Below are 24,718 nucleotides of genomic sequence, written 5' to 3' on the forward strand. Positions count from 1 at the left end.
CAGCAGCTGCTACTAAATGCTATTTAATATAGTTAACCTACATTAAACAAGTGGAATTTCTGCAAGAAATGGATGTTTGGCTCTCTATATAGTAATGGGTGATATGATCATAAATAATGCATATAATAATCCGAACAACATTGCAAATTATTTTGCCCAGCTGTCTATGTACAACCTGATAGTAGCAATAATTTCTTATATCAAGAAGATCTATTTGTAAATAGCATCTCATAACAAGTGGCTACTCGACAGAAATTATAAAACACAAAGTTGCAGATCAATATTTCACTGCACTAAAGCCGTGTAGTAGAACACACTCCTTGCAATGTCCTGAACCTGAATAGAAGCACAAAAAAATAATAAAGAACGAAATGATTAAGCAAAAAAAAAGAGAGAGAACGAAACCCAAGTGTGAAAAATGGATCAGCAGACTCTGTATATATTTTCTACTAAAACACATTAAAGTTACACAACAGAAAAAATATATAAAAAAACTGTAAAGATAATGATAATACGCACATAAACAAGCCAGAATTCTTGAATAATAGAAAAGGTAATTTCAGATGTACTGTACATAAAAGGGATAATTTGTCGAAACAATGAAAGCTACATCAGCTCCTCAGTATCAAAGTAATTCAGCTGCAGAAGCAGAAACCAAAAGAGTAAAAAACAATCTTACAACACTACAAAAAACTACTATAAATAGAACTTAATGAACTTAAAACGTATTGCATTTGAAACCATAAAAATAGCTTTGTGATAGAACCAAGTCACTCTAACAGTCAGTAAAAGATTTCAATTAGTATTTATTCCGAAGGTTCCATCCTAGAACTGCAGAAAAATATATCGCTTTCACAGAATTTGATCATCCATTATGACCACAAGCAAACCAATCATTGTGATTTGCAACCATAAAAGAAACAAACTGCTTTGTGCAATCTAACAAATCAATCCCAGCGGAGAGTTAGGAATCCATAAGATATGTATATGTACGATCTTAATAAAAAATTAATAAATATTTTTTTAAAAGTGATCATATATTCATTTCACTAATCACACACATACAAAAACAAAATTGCACTGGAATTATCACCAAATCATGTATAGAAACATTCTTACACAAATTTGCTACATAAGCAGAAATTTAAAATCATTCCTAAAATAAAGGTTCTGGCGCCTGAAATGATATTTCTGCAAGTATTCTTACCCTACAATATGAAGCACTCGGCAAAGCTAACACATATTGGAATTGTGAACATCTCTTAATAATTATCTTATCTTAATAACAAAATATCTTAATATATGCCACAACAATATATGCGTATAAATGTAGACTATAAATTAAATAGATTAATATCTCTGCAGTATAAAATGAAAAAGATTATCTTCTGAGAGTAAGGATACGAAACCAACATCGTTGTACTGAAATTACAGCACCTAAAATATCTATAACTAAACACTTTCCCCTCTATGCCGTTATGTTAAAACATTACTCTGAAGTTTACTGTAGATTAACTAGAACCACGTACCCTGTAACACAGTCTTGGAAAACAAACTATATTGTGTACAAAAACAACAACTATTAGGAAAAGCCACCGGAATTTTTATATTCTTTATATTCTAAACAACTGTCATTTCAAAACAGAAACCTTGCAAACAACAGTTCTCTTAAACAAGTCCTGATGTTTCACTATGAACGAAAAAATAATAATAAAATTATATATATATATATATATATATATATATATATATATATATATATATATATATATATATATATATATATATATATATATATATATATATATATATATATATATATATATATATATATATATATATATATATATATATATATATATAAAGCTATTTAGATACCAAGCTATTTTAAACCTGGTAAGCAAACAGAAAAACAAGTCAAGTTTGCGCCTGCAAGTGTTGCAAGTCTAGCTGACCCTGCACGTAGTGCAAGACTAAGTCACTCATGGTAAAAGTAGAATAAGCTCTGATCACTAATCTTTATATTGACCCTTAATGCAAAGCCTGGCCCCCACTGATGAGACCTCAATAAAGATCGACATCGGTCTGGGTAGTGGCCCCTTGCCTCTAATACAAAGCATCATACATCTGCTCCAGGAGATGTGCTTTGCATTATGGGTAATATTAAGATTAGTGATCAGAGCTTATTATACTTTTACCATGAGTTGCCTTGGTCTTGCACTACGTGCGGCTTTAGCTAGACTTGCAACACTTGCAGGCGCAAAGTTGACTTGTTTATCTGTTTGCTTACTTGGGAAATGGAGTAAAACCAGGTTTAAAATATCTTGGTATCTTTACCATTTATTATACCCAATATATATATATATATATATATATATATATATATTATCTACGGGAAGCTACGCTCCTTGGCATCTACGACGCCCCCGCCATGTGTTCCGGATTGGTAGACCGGTTCTCCTTAACTTCTGATGACTCGAATTTTGAAGACTCGAAAGGAGATCCGCCCCACTGGCGCCTACGGCGCCCAACCTCCCGAGTTGAGTTCCGGACTGGTAGGCCAGTTCTACTTGAATTCTGATGACTCGAATAGTCTGGAAAATGGGTAGAACCAATGCTGAGAAGTTCTTAGTGACGGGGTGAGCCTATCACTGAGTGGAAAAACGATGAGTTGGAAAATCTTTTGGCCATTATGCAGTGATCTAGGGATTGTTCTAATTTTTAGAGATGGCTTTACTTATTCAGTAAAACCGGTCTGGTGACCTTCTCTCATAATGTATAACAGCACACATCTCCTTTACGACGATTTGCCCCAGCGTGTACCACCTGTTGTCTTACGCTTGAACTCGCCGAACGTTTATAGTTTTCTATATTCGGCATGAAACTCTTATATATAAATTTTCCATCTCTGAGTTTCTTATTCAGCTAAGAAATAATGTTGGATTCAATAGCCACTTGATTTAAATAAATTTACTCTGAAGTAAAGCCTATTGGCTCTTTATCTCAGTAGTAGTCAATTCACTTTCCTTGCTCTTATCTTATGACATCTCTCTTGTGAACTTGCTAGATGAACTATAATATGAGCATGTCGCAGAAAGCTTTTTTTACCTTCTCTCTTTCAGTTTATCCGATTTTCGGAAATAAAATAATTTGTCTGCAGAGGTTCCCCGATATTGTGACTTAATATTAGACCTATGATCCGTATGTTTTCACGAAGGCCGTCTGTAATATGATAGTTTTTACGATGTTGTTGTTTTATAGTTTGAACCGTAAATTTAAACAGTTGATTTCTTGCAGAAGTTTACAGGTCTTATTTATCCGACTGTGTTTTCTCTCAGTTATTACTTCACATAATTTTTGATATCTTTGCTGTTTATTTTCCGGTTTGTAAGACTTCTTCCATTGATAGATTATTATACTTAACAAAGTCTTTATATTCGCAACCGCTTTTTAATATTTTTTCTTTTGCTTATTGAAAAGGTATTGAGGAAATGTATCTAGATAGACTTTTATATGTTTGGTTTCATTATTGAGGGATATATTTAATATATCTAAAGCTGTAGGCTCACTCGAAACCCTTGTTCTTTTAATCTCTTCGTCTTGCTTGGCCTCGTGTAAAATGGACTGCGCTGTTACTTTGTTGCCTGTTGTTCGTGGAGCTCTTTCTTCGTTATCCCTACAGTAATTTCCATTCTTCACTTTTCGCATTTTAATTGCGATTCATGATTGATTGGGAAATGACAGTACATATAATTTGCAGATTGCAAATTACTACACGTTTCGCAATTTCCTTAGGAGAGTAAAATCATTAGACAGTAGACAATAACGACGTCCTTCGCTCTTTTCCTCTACGCTGACATCGATTAAAATAATGGTGATTAAAAAAAAAACTTTAGCATGTTATCGTCTTGGATGATGCTTGAAATCACGAATGGGATTAGTGGTGTTATTCAGTCAATGTGAACCAAAGAGTGGTAGCGAATCAGAGATAAGAATGAAATTTTCTTGTTACGTTCGAGTGCTTTTATTTGGCAGCTGCTTTCTTCTTTTACGTGTACACATAAATGATACACTCAACTTGCGGATAGAAAGAGACACATATCAATATATAGATGATAAAACCTTACAATATAACCACACAGGTATTAACATTGCCTCTTTCCAAAGCACTACTTAAACTAAACAAAATAACTACCTACTTCTACCATTACTGTATTGCAGTAAACAACACTAAAACACAAGTGCTAATGATCGAGATCCAAGAATCACTTACCCTATACATCTGATGATGTGCAGTCACATATAATAGTACATTAACCACGGCAGCTTTCATTGTCATGAGTTCAGCCTAGCAGATGCTACATATACCTTGGTCTACACAGAGGCAGCCACCTTAAATGGATAAAACATCCATTTTGGTAAGTTGGATTGCATTGTGAAAAACTAACACGCTGTCTTCATGTTTCGGATATTTTTTTATTTAGTTTTTATAGTTTTTTCAGTTTATTGGTTATCTAAGTAGATGAAAAGGTATTCCAAAGTACGATGTTTGAACTTGATGTTCCAAAAAAAAAGAAAAAGAAAAAAGATGAACAGGACTTCAAGGAATTATTTTTCCTTATTATATTACTTATGATTACGAAATAAGGAAATCACCTTTTTTATTGTACCTTCGACAGCATTTCCCCTTGGTATCATGAACTTGTGCAAAGAAGGTTGCTAAATATGAATACCAATCAGATGGCAGAGTTTTTGGTCACATGGTTTGCTTAATGAATTCATTGCTTCGTTTATTATGACGCTACATTACAAATCAAAGTTTCATTATTACAAATGCTACGTTAAGCTTGAATTCGTCAGTGCTTATCCACTCTTATTTATAGCGGTGTGATCCTATTTGTATTCGCACGGGATTCATTTCAGTGTGGGTGAAGTTTATCAGTGCAGTTTGAATTTCAATCAACAGTGCTGTCTTATAATTTTCAACTCCAATAACATGGAAGAAATAGAAACAATATTGGTTCATATTAAAATGAATTATCAACCTAAGGAAGTTAACATCATAGCTTTGATTTGTATAGTTTTGGGAACAGCCTTGCTGTATCTTGTTTTCTCTCATCGCAACCAAAAACTGTTTGGTCACCGGGATTTCCACTACACGTATTTATAGGAAACATGGACTTTATTTACAATTGTTACAAAAAACAGTGGAAAGCAAAGTTTTACCATGAGTAGGTGTGGTTCTTATGGATTTTCGTAAGCACGGTTTATACGAATTTACTGTGTTTATTTTTGATGAGACTTCTCCAGAAATTACTCAAGAGGATGAACGTCATACGATGGCAATTTAGGAGCAATTATTGAATCAATACCAAAGATCCAAATTATGATCGTTACAGAATATTGTAATGCCAAGATTGGAAATGACAGAGAGGAATGGGATGGCCAATGGACAAATATAGGATATATAGAACGTAATGAATGGGATGAATGAATGCTCAGTTAGTTCTGAAGTAAGAAATGATAACTTGAGAAAAATCCTTTAAGCGAATCGATTGCCAAAAGTACACTAAGTGATAGCCCAATAAGGATAAGAACAACTTGATAGAAATTACACGGATAAGTAAGAAGCGGTCACACCAGACTAACAGTATCGAACCTTCGAAAGATGAGATAGTGAAGCAGATAAAATCCTATTGATTGGCAAAATCAAGATGAAATTCAAAAATCAAAGTTAAATTTCACTGCCAGAGTCATATTATAATGACACTGATTTAGGAAATCAGGAAAGTATATCGAAAAATGCTCGAGGAAAAAATGAAATCCATCTCGTAAAATGAACGGATGAGCACGAAATCGTATTAGAGAAGCAGTGGATTTCAGAAGAGACATTAAAAATAATTAAACAAAACATATTAGAGATTACTGTAATTTCCTTGAGAGTGGAAGAAAGAAATAAGCTGAAATACAAAAAAAAATAATAAAACAGCAAGTTAGAAAGAATAAGGAACAGTGTTAAAGTTTCAGTGCCGGAATAATTATAAACGTTACGGTGAATACAGAACAGCAGAAGTAGAGATGATGACAAGAAATATCAATGAGAACTGTTGCACAAACAAGAGAACCATAAAGAATAAAAAAGTATGAAATATTAATGTAGTCCTAAAAATAGGAACTTGAAAGGCATGATCCATGAATTCAAGGAAATATCAATATCAGACACATACAGGGAGAAATGGATACACTTAGTGGAAGAGGTTGTTATGGTAGCAAAGCGTCTGAATATCCACAGAAAATCCCATAATGATGAGATCATAGAGCTCTATGAAATCACTTTGGTCATATTATGATCGGCGAACTACACCGTGTGTGCCCTTTATGTATGATGCAGACAAAGCAGAAAAATAACGAACAATGCCAATGGACCATTTTAGTACAAGTAGTACAATGGACTGAAAAAATAGAGGACAATTGCCATGATAAATGTTGCTGGGAAAGTAGTTATCATATAATTTCCATATTTCTGCCAAAGGCACATATCCAGTATGTGCCTTTGGTATTAAAACATATACAGTCACATTTTGATCGCTTACTGTTTCTTTACTTATTAGAGCAATCATATGACGTAAATAAAAACTATCCTTATTTGAAATCTAAACAGAAAAGAAAAATGGAAAAGAGAGCAGAACTAATATTATATGATACAAATCACCTGGATTTCTTCTGAACAAGGAGTAACCATCTGCTCAAGTTTAAAAATTCACACAGAGAGATAATACAAGAAACGAGAAAAATCTCATTGACTACGCTGTTATCAATAGTGATATATTCATGACTGGTATCAAAACAAAAGAGAACACACGAGAAATAAATTAGAAAATGATTACCGTTTATTTTGGAGTACCATGAAATTGATTAGTAGAACGTAAAAGAAATATGTAAGGAAGTTTCCTGAAGAATTAAAGTCGTGCAGCTTTGCGGAGGCGAATGATATTCTCAAATATAAAAATAAAATATAAATAAATATTTGTATAGTACAGTATTTTTAAATTTTAAATCAATGACTTCGAAGATAAAAACCAAACGTGTGGGTTTTGAAGATAAATCTTATGGATTCGGTATCATGTAGTAAAGTTACCAAGTATAGCTAAAATCTTGTGAGGAGATGGAGAGGGTAAAGAGGCAATCCTGAAAAACAATAAAGGAAGTCGATACTTTCCAGCAACTAAGTCTTCATCTTCTTCAGAGACTATAGAAAAAATGTTCGAAAATGCCTCGATGCCACCACCTCTGTTGTTTGATCTACATAAGTTGCAGGACTGGTAGTTATTAATGTTGTATGCATGCGTTTCTGTGTCATTTATTGCAACTTCGGTCAAGGTTAGTACATCTATGATTGTCAGTTGAGCAGTGTTATGAATGTAAGCCAGTGTTTCTTTATACTTCTTATGTTTGTGTGTACGATGGCGAAGTCATTGTTTCTTGAAAGCTCAATGTACCCATGAAGTCATGAGTACATTGAGCTTTCAAACACTATTAACTGCACTACTATTAGTACACTGTTGGGTACTGTTAGCAGTACTGTGTTGTCTCTACGTTTTGATATATTTGACTTTGTATGGCCACGTTTTGTATTTGATTCTTGTAATTTATATATATATATATATATTGAGCAGTGTGGGTGGCAATATTGCTCCTTGAGGGATTCCGTGCTGTATTTACATTTCCCGGTGTGATATGTGCTTACTTTTGTTATTTGGATTCTGTCTGTGAGATAATTCCTATACCTAATTCCTAAACTGCAGACTCCTTCTTATTCCGACTTGGTTAGCAGTATAAAAAGGATAGTAATTGTATGAAACGCTTTGGAAAGATCATGGAGTATGATGCTAGCAAATTCGTTTTTATCACGATCTTTATTTAGTTCGTTTGTAATTCTCTAATAACATTGTTGTGATCTTTGTTTTTTGGAAACCGTCATGCTTTTGCGAGTTGATGCCATATTTCTGTCAATTGTTTTGTAGCCTTCTAATCTTCTTCAAGAAGTTTAGAGATGATGTTCGAAATAATGTTTTAGCAAGGCTGCATAGTGACATAAATGTTTTGCTGTCAGTATTTTGTGTTCTTGCATTGTATTGCATTTTGTGTTCTTGCATCTTACATTGCAGTGTATATAAAGTCGCTTTGTCTCTTTGTTCCCAAAAGATCAGTTTTATGATTTTATACTGTAAAGACATTAATCTATTTAGTTTGTAGGGTGCACCGAAAGCAAACGTTGTTATAGCGTATCTTAGTATATTTTTGGCATAGTGATTTGTATATTAGTGTTTTTAGACGTATGGAAACTATGTATTAACCTGTGGAGTTTGCCACTTATTGTTCGGAGTTTGTTGTGTAGATGGTTTATGTGGCTATTCCAGTTCATATCTTCATCGAAGTAAATTCCAAGTTATGGTAATGTTTCAACCTTAGTGATAGTAGTGGTTTTGCTGTTCTGTGTGTTTTTTATGTTGGAGAGTGGATGTTGGATGGTTATATATTTGTTATCAACTGACCGAGTCAGTGGATTACTGAATATCATTAATTTTGTCTTTTCTGAGTTTAGGTGTATGAAGTTTTTCGTGAGCCATTCTGTGATCAGATTTATGTCCTGTTGCATATTTGTTTGGGCTATGCTTGCGTTATTATGGTTGGGTATTATAGCTGTATCAACTACGTATTGGAATATCATTTTACCTTTGACAGGTAGGTGATTAATATCGTGCGTGTAAATGTTGAATAGAGTTGGAAAGAGTACAGCTCCTTGTGGTACTCCACAGGTTACGGGTAGCTCTCTGCTTCGGTTTGACCCGATACGTGTAATATCCTTTCTATTTTGCAGGTTATTTGTAAACCACCTGTGCAGAGGTCTCAGCACAGGTGATTTACAAACTGCCTCAACTTTTCTAACAAGGTTTGATGTGTGAGTGTATCGAATGCTTTAGTTAGATCAATAAAGACTACCATGGCAATTTTGTTTTTGTCTAATGCGGTATTAATTACGTCTGTAAAGTGTTCTAAGAGAGATGTTGTTCCCTTATTTTTCTGAAAACCATATTGTGTTTTGTGGATAATATGAAAGATTTTTGTGTATGCTGAGATATTCTTCAGTATGATCCACTCCATAATATTATTGATAAATGATAATGTTGCTAGGGGTCTGTAATTGCTGATTAAATTACTTTTTCCATATTTGTATATGGGTGTCATTAGCATTCTTGGTATCTGTCCTGTTTTAAATATTTTATTTATTAATTTTATTAGGATAGGACTTCAACTAGTTGCATGTTGCTTTAAAAATTAATACATTATATGGTAGAGAGTTTATGTGCAATTTTCTTGCAGTCTATTAACTCGAGTGATTTCATTCTGTCTCTTAAATATTTGTGAATACTAAGTCTACAAGAACTTGCAGTTTTTCTTTGTTTTTTTATCTTGCTTGGTATAAATATTTTTAAAGTATAGTGTTAACTGTTCATGTCTACAGATTGGTGTTGGGAATTTCTTTTCAGTTAGGATCGATATTGTCGGCGTAGTTTTCATGCTTGCAGCAAGAATAGAGTCTTGCTGACTTGTGCTGGTAAAAGGAGCGATGACTGGCGGTCTCTAGTTTGTTTTTTTGTAGGCCTCGGTTAACAGAAGCAATGTTTGTGGTTGTAACTGGAATGCCAATCAGTTGCAGTATGTTTCTTAAATCTTCTATGTTTTTCTTTTGGTGTTCCCTCTATTTGCAGTTCTTTTTCTTCATATTCGCGCTTGAGGTTTTCTAGCGCATCAATCGCTACAGTTAATTTCGTCTTGTCTCACACAGTTGCTAAAATTTCTTCAAGCGTCAGGTTATTGTACTGTATATAATGTTCATGCTTCTCGAATTTTTTGTTAATTTGTCCCATGTGTGTATTTAGAATGACTTTAATAATGAGTTTGAATGAACCTAAGTTATCTGTAATCTTATTATCAGGAAGGGACTTAACTTTGCGTGGGTCGTTGCTTTTACTGGTATCTGTTGTTTGTTCTTCTTTTTATCACAGATTTTCGAAGCCCCGAAGCCCCACTTAGTACGTTGTCGTACGAAATGGCGCTATATATAATGTGTGTGTATATATACTGTATATATATATATATATATATATATATATATATATATATATATATATATATATATATATAGTTACCAAGTAATTTCATAAACTTGGTTATTTTACTCTTAACCCCAAGTAAGCAAACAGATAAGTTTGCGTTTGCTCCTGAACGTAGTTAAAGTCTAAAGGTGGTACAACACCAGGGCAACTCATTGTAAAGGTGGAAAAAGCTGTGATCACTATTTCTTAGTATTTTCCATAATGTAAAGCATATCTCACTAAGAGATGTATACTGCAATACATTATAAGTGGGGTCACTAGCCAGACCGGTTTCAACCTTTTTTGAGATCTCCTCAGTGAGTAGCTTGACCCTAAATACCAAGGTTGACAATTGACATTTTTGTCTTTAGGGGTGAAGCAAGATGCTTTTCATATTCCCCGCTATCTGTTGTGGTTACACTGATGGTAAAATTTATGAGCAGTTTGCTCACCCTGAATGGGCATGGAGATTATGCATCGCTAAAGGAAGCTAATATAGCTTTTGGTCTTCAATATTTGAATATGTCCGTTGCCTCGTATGCTGCAGCTTGCTGAACCAAATCGTTGGGGTGTGTGGACGTCTTTAGGAAAAACATGGATGCTAAGGAGTGTAGAAAAGAGAAAATATAGGGAATATTTATATCTCTATGAAGTTGGTTGTTTCTAACATACCACGCGGCGATCAGAATCATTCTCAAGTACTTGTTCTGCATTCGTTGTATCTTGATAATTTTAGTATTAGAGGTATGGCTGCAGGCTGGAGAGGCATAGGTGATTACAGGACGAATCGTCATCTGGTATAGTTGCAATTTGATTCTGTTGCTGAGCTTGCTATTTCTATTAATTAACGGATAGTCTGAGCTATGGCTTTACATGCCTTTGTGCATGCTGACTTCATGTGTTGGTTGAAAGATAGCTTTTTGTCGAGAATTACACCCAGGTAATTTGTTTCTGTCTGCCAGGGAAGTTTAGTAATGAATAGTAACACATCTCCTGCAGGAGACATTGGTCTTTTTGAGAAAAGAACGGCTGAGCTTTTCTGGGGAAGGACTTTCAATCTCCACTTGGAGAACCAACCCTCCAACTTTAGAAGGTTTTCTTGAAGCTTTCTGATAATGAAATGGGGTCTAAGAGATCTGGTTAGTTTTGCCGTATCGTCCGGATACAGGGCCAAAATTGGAAGTCATTGGATTGTGCGGGATGTCTGACATGTACACGGAAACCAGCAATGGAGCCAGTAGAGATCCCTGCGGCACTACGGCAAAGATATGGCGCTGGGATGATGTAGAACCGTTGATTTTAACTTTCGTTGATCTATTCTGAAGATATGAGTGAATTATATAAACTATTGTTAGTGATGTACCGGCTCAGATAAGTTTGTGCAGGAGTCCAAAATGCCAGATTTTGTCAAATATTTTGGATAGGTCTAGGAAAACAGCTCCTTTACACTGACGCCAGTTGTAGTTGGTGGTGATGTATTCGACAAACCAAACTGTTCTTTAGGGAGTATGTTTAGGTCATTTACTGAAGTTTTGAGTCGCGAGAAGATGATCCTATCTGCAACCTTACCCAGATTGGAGATGAGACTGATTGGGCGATAATTTTGCGGTAGGTGTGGGCTTTTTGCCTGGCTTATGTATAGGAATTAAATCAGCCAGTTTCCAGGTGGAAGGAAAATAGTGAAATCTTAAAATTGCATTTATTATACTGGTCAAGTGCAATACTGCTTTTTGGGGCAGAAGTTAGATCACCCGATTAGTAATGCTGTCTGGCTGAGGAGGTTTTTTGTTCTTTAATTTTTTTAATAATGTCATATATATCAGCAGGTGATGTTGGTGCAATATGGTCAGTGCTGGTGATAGGAAGTTTGAGTGAGTGTCTGACCTTGCTGCGAATCTTATATATGTGGTCAAAGTCAAGGTTTTCATAAGAAGGCCTGCATTGCTCCTTCAAATTGTATACTATAACTTCTGCTTTGTCTACATCTGTGTGAGCAAGGCCCTGGTCAGAGAATATTGGGGGAAGAAATCTGACTTTGTTTTTGATATTTTAAAGTAGTCCCCAGATGGAATGATCAGTAGTTGAAAGTGTAGGGAAGTGTAGGGGTTTTGGGTAAATGATTCTCGGATTATGTATTACTAACATCTGGTGCTTTTGAATACAACTGAGTGTTTGTAGAGTACTGTATGTTGTAATTTCATTTAGGTCTTGTTATAATTTGGCGAGAGCCATGTTGATGTCAATGTGAACAGACAGTAGTGCAATGCCATCTGTATACTGAAATATTTGACTTTGTGTGGCCAGGTTATTAACATCGTTAATGAATATGTATAATAATATTATATTAATTAATATTATTATTATATGACCGCGCGGTTAGCCTAGTGGCTTTGCGCTTCGCAACCATATGTCTGGGGAAGGAATGTCCCAGGTTCGATTCCCGTTGTAGACGTGAGGAATTTGAGGATCTTCCTCCGGCATTGCCAAGTTAGCCGGTCTTGGGCGCGGTCAGTAGGGTTTTTTTCGCCAGTTTATCTGGCATTTTTCATCCCGCAAACAGGCAAACCGGCCCCGTGAACATACGCCTCTACAGTCAAAAATATATCCCCCTTCACCCCAGGGGCAGACCAGGAGACGGGTCGGTTGGGATTAGTACTAACAAGAAGTCGCATATAAAAGTAACACGCTGACCCTGCATAGGAAGCGGGATTAACGCGTAGTAGAAGAAGAAGATTATATATTTAAACATATTATTATTATTATTATTAAACTTGTGGGAACTGCAAGATTAACATGCATTTTCTATGTTCAGGATTGTCCGAGGTTACTTGGCCACGAAAATTAAAGAAGATTCGTGACGAGTGGAAGTGTCCCCATTGCAAAGACAACAATGGAGTATCTCCTTCGACCGCAGGCGGAAAATACCTAATGCAGAAAACAAGGGTTTTCTGCATTAGGTATTTTCGCAGGCTGTAAACAGCTATCTACAGCAGAGGGAATTAAAACAAAGAAAACAACAACGGAAACCCAGGTAACCAACTTTAAATGCATTACTTGAAAATAGATTACAAAACAAAGAAGACAGTTTAATCGATTTTGTTGGAGAACTATTTCAAAAACATACCGAACAATTACAGAAAAATTCAACCAATATGAGGAATTTATTAAATTTAATAATAACTCGGTAGAAGGTGTATTACAGACCGTTAGAGAAATTAAAAACTGCGTTAAAAAGCTAACTGAAAGACAGCATAATTTAATTAAAGAGATAATGGAACAACAACAAGAACTGAACTCTTTAAAGCAACAGTACGAACTCTTGAACCAACAGCAGTACAAAAACGATCTCCTCGTAGATTGTCTCCCAGAAAGTGCTACGGAACATCTGAGAGACACCGTAATAGAACTAAGCCCAAAATATTGCCCTCCACCCTCCTACTGAATCAAAATACATCCAGTCAGTGTATCAGTTACCACAAAAAAGGAAAAGAGGAAATAATTCCCGTCCTTCTCCCGTCGTAGTGCGACTCACCAACAGCCTAACAAAAACTACACTTATACAAGCTAGCAGGATTAAAAAACAGTAGTCAAGGATCTGAAAGGAGACCACGAAAATACCCCAATATACTTGTCCGAATACCTAACGCCATATTATCAGAAACTATTCTACCAAGCGAGGAAAGTAAAAACAGAAAACTATTACCAATTTATATGGATAAAAGACAGCAAAATATTCCTTAGAAAGACACATGACGCATCGAAATCGAAAAAAAAAATCCATAGAAGAACTCAACAGGCTGCCACATTGAAAGGAATATTGAGAAGTCGTAAAGAAGGAACAGCACACCAATCAACATGAATGCATACCATCAAGCAGATGAAATGACCCCGGATCATGATAATTGCCACATTCTGAAATCAATAATAGAATGAAAACAAGTGACAATCCCGAAAAAAGGACTATCTATTTTCCACATCAACATCAGAAGCAATCAAAAATACTGGCTGACCCTGCATGCTTATCTGAAGGAAGATATAGACGAAATAGACATTTTAATACTGACTGAAGTATCTACGACAAACGAAGCGGCATCCACCTACCAAATGCCACACTTCCAACAACACAAACACTGCAGACAAACAAAATGAGGCGGTGGTATAATATTATTTACCAGACATAAACTAAAATAATAGAAATAAACAATAAATTAGAATACGCAGAAAACATATGCATCGAAATTAAAAACATCAAACAAGAAAACTCCTTGATGTTAAACGCAATATGCAGACCACCCATCTTAAGCACCACAAAATTCCCAGAAGAACTAAACAGATGGCTTTCAGCCACGGAAGTAGGCACCTCAAAATACTTGATAATAATAGGAGACATTACTATAAACATTAGGAACATAAATAACAATACAGAACAATACCTAGACCTATTATCGGCATATAACATAACCCCATCCATACAGTCGTATACACGAGAAAATATAGTCGGAAAGACAACAATCTCATCCTGCATTGATCATATAAATATAAAGGACCCTTCAAACAGCCACACAGCAGCCGTCATAACATGAAAACTGGCAGGCCATTATTTCACAGTATTACAGTTACACACTGAATCAGAACCCATAAAACTCAATGAGACTACAAAACAGTATTACATCATTCTAAACGAAACAATTGTAAACGATGAAATCAGAAAAACAGACTGGATGCAGATAGCATCTTTAGACTCTGCTGAAGCTGTGTATAATAATCTTTAACTTGCATCTAACAAAAAATATAACAATGCATTAACAAAAATAAAAATACTCCCCCAAACGAAACAAAATCCATGGATAACAGAAAACATCCTAACAGACATACAAAAAAAAGATTCTCTATGGAAACAACTTAAGAGGTAGCCAAACAATATCGCTTTACAAACTGAATACAAAAGAAAACGGAATCTCTTAATAACACAGATTAGAACGGCAAAAAAAAACTACTACAGCAACAAATTAACAACAGCACCAAATTAACAACAGCTCAGAACGACATAAAGGAAACCTGATTAATGAAATGCTGGACAATATACACACAACCACTGCCTCAGAAACAATAGAACACAGCATTGCTTACGACCCCAAATTCCTCAAACAGTTGATAAACAACTTTAATCAGCACTTCGTGAACTCTGTCAAAAAACTATAAGAAACAACCCTTCCTCACACAAACGAATATTCTCCACTAGGTCCACGAGCAACCCAGTCGATGTGGTTCCCCACAGTAACAAAAGAACTATCACTGCAATTCAAAAAATTAATCCTAACAAAGGGCCTGGAATAGAAGGAATCAGATCAAAAGACACCAAGAAACACTCAACCAACCTACTTCCATACAAAACATGTTAAATAAAATCAACGAAACGGGACACAAACCTGAAACACTAAAGATTGCATTAATCAAACCCATAGACAAACATGGAAAAAGGAACATTATAAGTAATTACAGACTCATCGCTACGTTTTCTGTAATCAACCAAATCATGGAGCGCATCGTGCATCACAAACTCTCCACATACGTTAAAAAATTTCAAATCATACCCAAAACATAATATGGCTTTCAAAAAAATAAAGGAATAGCAACACTCCTGGAAGATTTTACATACCTGATAAACGCTGTTTTGGATAAAAACAGAATAACATTACTGGCATTCATTGACCTAACAAAAGCATTTGACACACTAACACAAAACCTTGTTAACGAAACTAACGCATATCGGAATGGGAAGTCGTCTAATCCAGTGGTTTAAATCATACACGAAAAACAGAAATCACAACACACGTATAGGATCAGCATACAGCAAAGAGTTACATGTAATCTGTGGAGTACCGCAAGGAGCTGTCCTATCTCCCATTCTATTTAACATATACACACATGGCATAAGCCACCTTACCCTAAAAAGTAAAATCTTCCAGTACGCAGACGACACGGCCATAGTATCCATTCACAACAATGCAAATAACACTTAGACAAATATGCAACATCAATCAAATCACTAACTGGTTAACCGAAAAAACGGCACATATATAAACCCTATAATATTCAAAAACCCCCAAACCCTGCCCATAGAAACTAAATATATCACAATCCGACATTCATCCTCCTATACACAAAGCGCAGAACCTAAAATCACAACCATCACACAGGTGAAAACAACACGCCATCTCGAACTTCACTTCGATGTGGATCAAAGTTGGAATAGCCATACAAATTACCTACATACCAAGCTTAGGATAATAGCAAGCAAACTATACAGATTAAAAGATATTGCCCCAAACCACATAAAAATACTAATCTATAAAGCATTATGTGAAAACATTTTAAGATATGCAATCACATCATACGCATTCTGCGCAGACTTGACTTAACAGGCTACAATGGTTGCAAGATAAAATGGTAAAACTGATATTCTGGGAACAACCCACTCTTATGCAGGAAGCACGGACAAAACACAAAATATTTAAGGTGAAACACTTACGCCACTACCCAGTCATGTTAAAACATTACTACAGCCCAACATATAGAATAACCAGAACAACATATCAAATAAGAAGATCACAGTCAACAAACTACGTAACATATAAATACAACAATCACCACGGCAAAGCCACCCGAAACATCTAAGTACCTGACATGATAAACAAACTGCCGTTCGACAACAGAAACCTAGGAACATACAGAGAACTGAAACAGGCACTATATATTATAAGGAGAATGAAAATTAGAGAACTTCTGTTTCTATCTCCTCCCCCCACACAAACCTATGAGAAAGCCCCTCTCAAAAAACCATCACTAAAAGAACATAAAGAAACAAACATGCCATGTCTAAATCCAACCCTATGAGCACACACACACACAAAAAAGTTAAACTGTAATATCAGTTGAAGTCTTCCAAGCACGTAGCAACAAACAGTAAAATCAACACCTGGCTTGTGACCAGTATAGGAACATAACCAAGAAACCACCACCATCTATCATCTATTATCTTCCTCAGATAAGCTTTGCTAAGCTTCGAGGAAGAAAATTATTAACTTGCAAGTGTCTGCAATTGTAATGCGTTATAAATATCATATATATGTAATATATATATATAATTATTACAGCTTCTATGTATGCAATTTACCTGACACATAAAAATAAATAAATAAATAAATAAATACATTATTATTATTATTATTATTATTATTATTATTATTATTATTATTATTATTATTATTATTATTATTAAGTATATTCAATATTGAAAAATTCTGTATAATCTTTATTGTAAATATTAGAAGAACATGTGTTGTGAATACATAATATAGAGGCAAAAAGTACTTTTAAAAATTTTAATTGAAATCCAATGTAGAAAATGTAGCACTTTGTGCTGAATTCTGTAAAACTATAAGTTGCAATTCACTCAAGATGTTTATTGTACCTGTAAATATCTTAAGAGATCAATAAAAAAAAATTATTATTTCTCAGATTTCCTCAGATAAGCTTACATATAAGCTTCGAGGATGAAAGCAGATAAATTAGTTCTCATCCAAGATGTATCCCATCTAAACCCAAGTATGTAATGTATGTATTATATGTAAACAAATGTATGTAATGTAAGTATCATATGTAAGTAATGTATCATATGTAAACAAATGTAAGTAATGTATGTAATAACTGTAACAAAAGTATGCAATATAGAGTGATTATATCCATTGATATTGTATATATAGAGTGTAAAATTGTAAAGAAACATCTGTAATAAGTTCGGTCCTTCCTCCATAATGTTTGGTTTTCGTACGAAGCACATTTTCATTCAAGTATCCACCCATACACGAACTAATGTAGTACACGTTGATCAGCGAACCTCTCGTGTATGTGCATATCAGAAACTAGCTTGCTACTCCTTAGTATAGAGTCACAGAACTGACTAAAAACGAGCTACAGCATGACAAAACTTTCCCCTCGCATTGATCGAATTGTCTTTAATAAGAAATACTCGAAGCATTCGTTTAGAGGAAGGAGGAAATTATTGTAGAATGTTTTCACATTTATAAACAAGGATAAAAGGGGTGAAATGGAACAACTACAGACCGGTCAAGGAAACATGGTCTTTTGTTAAGGGATATCTCTTGCTCTATGAATATTTATATTTAAATACATATGAAAGTGAATGGCAACTTAATTTTAACAAATACATGACATGTTTAACAAATATATCTATGGTGATATTATTAGGGAGTTATTGCGAAAAATAATTTTGAAACATTATGCTGAATTTTGGTATTGTAATAAAATTTACATATAGCATAGTGATATATAAATTCGAAAATATGGAATAAAAATGTTTACCTCTAATTAAAGTCACACTTTTTATTTATTCCGCCTCATTGCCGAGTGAATAGCGTTTTTACTCTCCAACTAATAGATTTTGGGTTCGAACCCCACAGCTGACGTAAATACTTTTAAAAGAATTCTGCTTGAAGAAGAATATCATTGCCCAGAGAGCAACTGCCATTCTGCTTACTTGAGGCTTGAAGAAAGTTTTATGTTTAGTCATCCTTAGCAAGGATCCCGATTACCTTACCCTTTGTTCTCCTACAGCAATTACGACATATTTATAAAACCTCTCGTGGATGAGATTCGCATCGAAGAAAAGAGTCCATAGAAATAATTTCTTATTAATCTTATTCATCCATCGATCCTTCCTACGACGGGTTGAGCTCCCTAATGAGAGGGCTTACGACTATTTAATGCAGCCAGGTCGTCACTCCTTGCTGCAACCCTGAGGGCCGTATTATTGACTGTAATCAGTGTACGTTCATGGGGCAGGTTTGCTTTTATGGGGAACGAAAATCCCGCGTTTCCGGAGAAAAACCCTTCCCTCCGTATGACACCGACTAACTCACTTTTAGTCGAAAAAGACCAGATAAAGTTTCCTCACGTTCTAAACATGATTAGAACCCGAGTTTTTCCGACTTCGTCTACAGGTCTTCGTCTATACTGACTGAGCTTTGGAGGTTCTCTATCGACTCTGTATAAAAATAAATAAACGGTCTGTATGAATTCATTGCTATATTCTTAAGGAATATGCCTAAAAGGCGATTGCGTAACTTGTGACAACGTTATGAAAACATCTGTAATATGTTTTCATGCATATTAAAACCTTCTTGAGCGTCCATTTACACTAGTATTTCCTTATGGAGATTGCCGAGGAAACTGTTTGCACAAAGTACTTATTAAATAGCTACGTCAATTCATAATTGTTTGCCAATCAACGTCAAGAGCACTCCCATCTCACACCAAGGATATATTAGTGTCCCGATATAGAAAAATGTTATGCTAAAAATTTCCTTAATCATCATGCAGATTATTCTTTCTAATGACAATTTACTTATTAGAAACAAGGTTATGTAAATAAAAAGACTTGAAGTCGATTGCGGTCTATAAAATGAATAATTAGTTGCAATTGTTATGCTTATTGCAATTAACGTACTTTTAGTTGCAATGAGCATGCTAATTGCAATTAACACAATTAACGTACATTTTGTTGCGATAAGTATGCTTATTGCAATTATCGTACTTTTTAGTTCAATGATCATGCGTATTGCAATTATCGTAATTAACGTATATTTAATTGCAATAAGTATGCTTATTGCAATTAACGTACATTTAATTGCAATAAGTATGCTTATTGCAATTAACGTTCTTTTAGTTGCAATAAGCATATTGCAATTCAAGGTAACATTAGTCGATTAGTATTGGGATGTAAGATTTTCCTTACGGCAATTCGGTTTCTCATCTCGAAAAACTAAAGAAACGAATAATAATAAGTACAGTCATCCCTCGACTTACGTCCTTTCGAAGATACCTCTGTGATATCATAAGGGAATATATAATATTTTCGGCTATACTTTCGAACAAGACGCTAACGAGCGTAAGGTCAAGCACGCGCAGTAGCAACAGCACTTTTAGTGGCAACTTCGTCGGTAGTCGGCACGTATCTTCAAGAGTTCCTCTGTTTATTGTGTGTTAGAGAAATGGTTTATGCGTTATTATATTAATGGGTTAAATGGTCTCATTCTACCGTGACGACCATTTTTAAAAATAAGGATAAAATCTTAGAGGCTGTGAAAGGATCTGCTTCCATTAAATCGACGATAGCGACGACGCAACGACAAGGCACCATCGGTGATATGCAAAAGCTAATTGCATCATGGATAGAGGACCTGAACCAAAAGCGCATATCTCTTAGTACTATGACCAGAACTTCTAAGGCACTTAGTCTCTTTAAGATATTGAAGGAGAAAGCAGAACCCGATTAGGATTACGAAATCAACGCTTCTTCCGGTTGGTTCATGAGATTCAAGTAGCATTTTGAGCTGTATAATTTGAAAATGTATGGGAATCTGCAAATGCTGATAAGGCTTCCAAGGAGTTTGTGGAAAACTTGGATAAAATTATTACGGAGGAAAATTATTTGCCATAGCAAATATTTAATATAGATGAGACGTCATTGTTTCGGGAAAAAATGCCCGAACGGGAATCCCTAAAAAGCTAAAATCTATACCTAGTTTCAAATTTCTTAATACCCGTATTACGACTCTGTTACGGATAATGTGGCTGGATATAAACTAAAAGCATTTGTGATATGGCATAATGAGGGTCCACGAAATCTTCAAAAACATTAGTAAGCATATTCTCAGTTCATTATCGGAGCAAAAAGAAGTTGTGGTCGACTCAAACATTTTTTGAGGATGCCATTATTAATAGTCATGCGAGGATTCTAGATAATGGTCCAGGTCATCCGTCTTATAGCGGTGATCGCCAAGTTCAAGGTCATGTTTCTTTCTCCAAATAGTACTTCATTGTTCCAACTGATGGATCATGGAGTTCTTGCAATGAGGAAGTTCTTGCAATGTTTAAGGCTTATATTCCACGGAGGACTTTTTCACAAGCCATTTCTGCTACTGAAAGAAATGACCAGACTCTCATGGAATTCTGGAAAATATTGAATATTTATCATGCTATTAAAAATATTGCTGTGGCTTGGGACGAATTGATCTCTCAATGTATAAGTAGCATATGAAAAAAATACATTAAAAAGGTTTGTGCATGGTTTTGGAAGTTCGTAATAGTGGGCGAAGCAAGCAATTGGAATCTCGAAGTGAATGACGACGACATAATTCAATTTATAGAGAGTTCCCCTGAAGAGTTGACCAACAAAGAATTGGCAGAACAAAAGAGGGAAAAAAGAAACAGGAAGAGGTAGTTTAACAATTTACAGTGAATGGTCTTGCAGAAATGATCTTTGCAGTTAGCGATGTTCTCAAAATGGATGAAGACACGGACCCCTGTGTTGAACGCTACTTAATAATAGAACGAACATGATGCGTTTGCTTGCTATGAACAAATATATGATGAAAAGAAGAAGAGGAATAAGCAAATCACGTTTGATATTTTAATTAAAAAAAGAAATGTTACACAAGAGGAGCTGCAGTCTGGTCCTTCACATTCGGAAGGTAATGAAACGGTGATTGTGGAGGAAGATTTGGGTGATTATTCTCCTGTTTTATAATGGCTATTACGCACAGTACAGTTTTAAAATAAGCTTTAAAAATTAAAATGAGAGTATACTTATTACGCTTAAGTGCCTAACTCTTATAACTCTGTTGATTTGATCTACCGACTTACGTCCTGCCGGATGGAACAGACCCGGAGATAAGTCGAGGGATGACTGTGTATGAATTTCATAGCCATAACACTCTATGTGCATGAGATTAATTGTCATTTCATAGCATTAAGGTTCTGTGAAAAGACGATACTTGCAATGGAGATCATTTCTCTTAGTCGAGATATACAATAATAGAAACGCATGTCTAATGGCATTACTTTGAATAGCAAACAGTATTGTTGTTTTCGGTGATTAGTACTTCATAATTTACTTACGACAGACTTCTTATGAAACTTTTTTTATTATTTTTAGATGAAGTAGGGAAAAAAGGTAAGCAGTAAACAAATGGGGTTCAAATAAATTAAATTATGAACTGTAACTCTGTCAGCTTTTAGCTTAAACTCAGCGCTCTGCAGCTGTGTCCGCGACATTTATTCGCCATACAGCTTCACATTCTCGATGAAAATCTTCATCGGAATAGGAAACGGCGGAAGATACACGGAAGATAAATATATATATATATATATATATATATATATATATATATATATATATATGTATGTATATATATATATGTATGTATATATATATATATATATATATATATATATATATATATATATATATATATATATATATATATATATATATATATGTATATATACATATACATACATACATACATACATACGACTCAAAGAAGCACTATTATTGATAAATCGAAAAATTTTGTATTATCGTAAAAACAGTTAAATTAATAAAAACAACAACTAACGTTGTTTTTTACTAAAATCAACGTTACTCAAAAACTCACGTCAGTTCTCACTAAAAATAAAATTTCGTATACACCTCGCCAACATTATTCTTTACCTAAGCAGCAACATCAACAACAACAATATACACCACCACATATCATCATCTAAAACAGAATTACTAATTACAACAGATCTTCAACTGCCCAAACTAAACATTACACAGTTTCTTAGTCATCCCATATTTCAATCGATATTCCATGTTGGATATTGCATAACCTCGAATACGTTTTCACAACCGCAAAATTTTCTTACCAAAGCAAACGACGAACATTTGCTGTTTCTGTCTCTCCTGAAACCAAACCACTCTGAGCTCTTCAACTCTCTCTCTCTCTCTCTCTCTCTCTCTTTCTCTTTCTAAAGCGTAAATATCATCAGCCGAAATATCCATAACAGTGATGTGATTCTGCTTACGATTTCGACGTCCACGACTCAAATTCTCTTCGCTTCTCCATTTTTATCGACCAAGCAGGCAATGAGCAGCAACGTAATATTTCATTAGCAATGAAATATCACAGCTCTGCAATCTCCCTACCAGTATCCCTCCAAGTTACCATCATCCTCGATCTCCTCTTGAAAAGCTCCACTTCCAAACGACTATGTATCATCAGTTCTCTTCTTGGTAATGCGAACCACAATCGCATAAAAGTCTACTTTGTCAACGAACAACAACATTTACCCGAAAGGTTCTAGTCTCGTGTCCTTTACTTCTCCGTCATTTCTTCAGGTCCTTCCCATGGTCCAACTACTGCTTCAAATCTCTCGATCCACAAAAGAATGGTCTTCGTTCATCATCCCTCCAAAATTGTTGCTCACCATACAAGCCTTACTTCATAAAAATCTGGAGAAATACCAGCAATAAACTCAGCATACCATGATTACATTCTTTGAATTTGCATGAGTGAACAGCTGTTTACTTTTCCTATACAGCAGCTCTTAAGAGTTGTAAAAAAAATCAACAAATCCAAATAATGCGAATTCGCGTCCTGTCCAAATAGCTGCTGAAAGTACCGATTGCCAAAGTCCTTCGTCCAACCATTGTCCAAATGCGATTTCTCTATACACTACTATCGCCCTATATGGTACTATACTTCCCCCGAGCACCCAAAGAAAAGAACTGCTTACTGGAGTCACTCTTCTCTACCAATTCCTACTTTGATGACTGTGGAAAAATATCATCCCTCCACCTTATCAAAAATTACTCATTCCATTTTCATACATAGTATTCTACCTGAAAATAATCTGAAGAATCCTTAATAATCTAAACATAAACAAGGCGTCTGGTATTGATGCTATCTCCTCCTGAGTGTAAACACTTGTGTTTCAGAACTCTCCTGTGTTGCCTCTTCTTCTATTCTACTGCTTCTATATTATTCCACAGAAAGATGATAAAAGTCAGCCAAAACGAACCTCCAATTGCTCTCACTTCTGGTCTCTCTAAAACTATGGATAAGGTCAGCAACAGTCAACGTTTGAATCTCGGAGATACTCAAAGACTAATCAGTAACCGCCAATATGGATCCCGGCTGTCTTCTGATCCGTAGCCGATCTTCTAGTTTTTATCAGCCCTCGGGACTGAAGCAATGGAAAATTTCGGAGAAATTACTTAAATGATCTCGATATCTCAAAAGCATTTGATTCAGTTAGGCATAGGAACCGTACATAGTAAATTGCTATTCCTATGTACGCTGTTCCTCTCTTCAGATTTCCCAACCAACACCGGAGTACCACATGATTTTATACTTTCACCGACTCTCGTCCTCCTGTATACAAATTACCTTCAACTGCAGATTTCAGATCTCATTCATAGTTTTGCGGATGACAGCACGCACCATTTGCTCTTTCTTTCAAAAAACAGTCCAGCCTCATAAACTCAATGAGTTATAGAAGCTCGCCCAAGGGAGGCTTTTACAATCATCGATGCCCACAGTAAAATTAGATAGTAGGAAGTACTTTTGGTTGGACAGCTGGCACACTAACCACTCGGCCAACAGGTCGATGTTTTCGTTTGATAGCTATTTTTTGTTGCGAAATTGACA

The 24,718-nt window shown here is 35.1% G+C and overlaps 1 protein-coding gene across 1 annotated transcript in view; it reads left to right on the forward strand.

The window, feature by feature from the left end:
• The first annotated feature begins 599 nt into the window (after positions 1-599).
• The window catches only part of LOC150099446 (cytochrome P450 4c3-like), a 92,432-nt gene continuing 68,313 nt past the window's right edge, over positions 600-24,718 (forward strand). Inside the window, exon 1 of the mRNA XM_090404358.1 lies at positions 600-662. Within this exon, the coding sequence (XP_090260484.1) occupies positions 600-662 (63 nt within the window). The remainder of the gene's footprint in view (positions 663-24,718) is intronic.

The sequence above is a fragment of the Typopeltis vanoorti genome, chromosome 14 (genome assembly GCF_054136105.1).
Source record: "Typopeltis vanoorti isolate ZY-2024b chromosome 14, IOZ_Tvanoo_1.0, whole genome shotgun sequence".
Taxonomy (NCBI): Eukaryota; Metazoa; Arthropoda; class Arachnida; order Uropygi; family Thelyphonidae; genus Typopeltis; species Typopeltis vanoorti.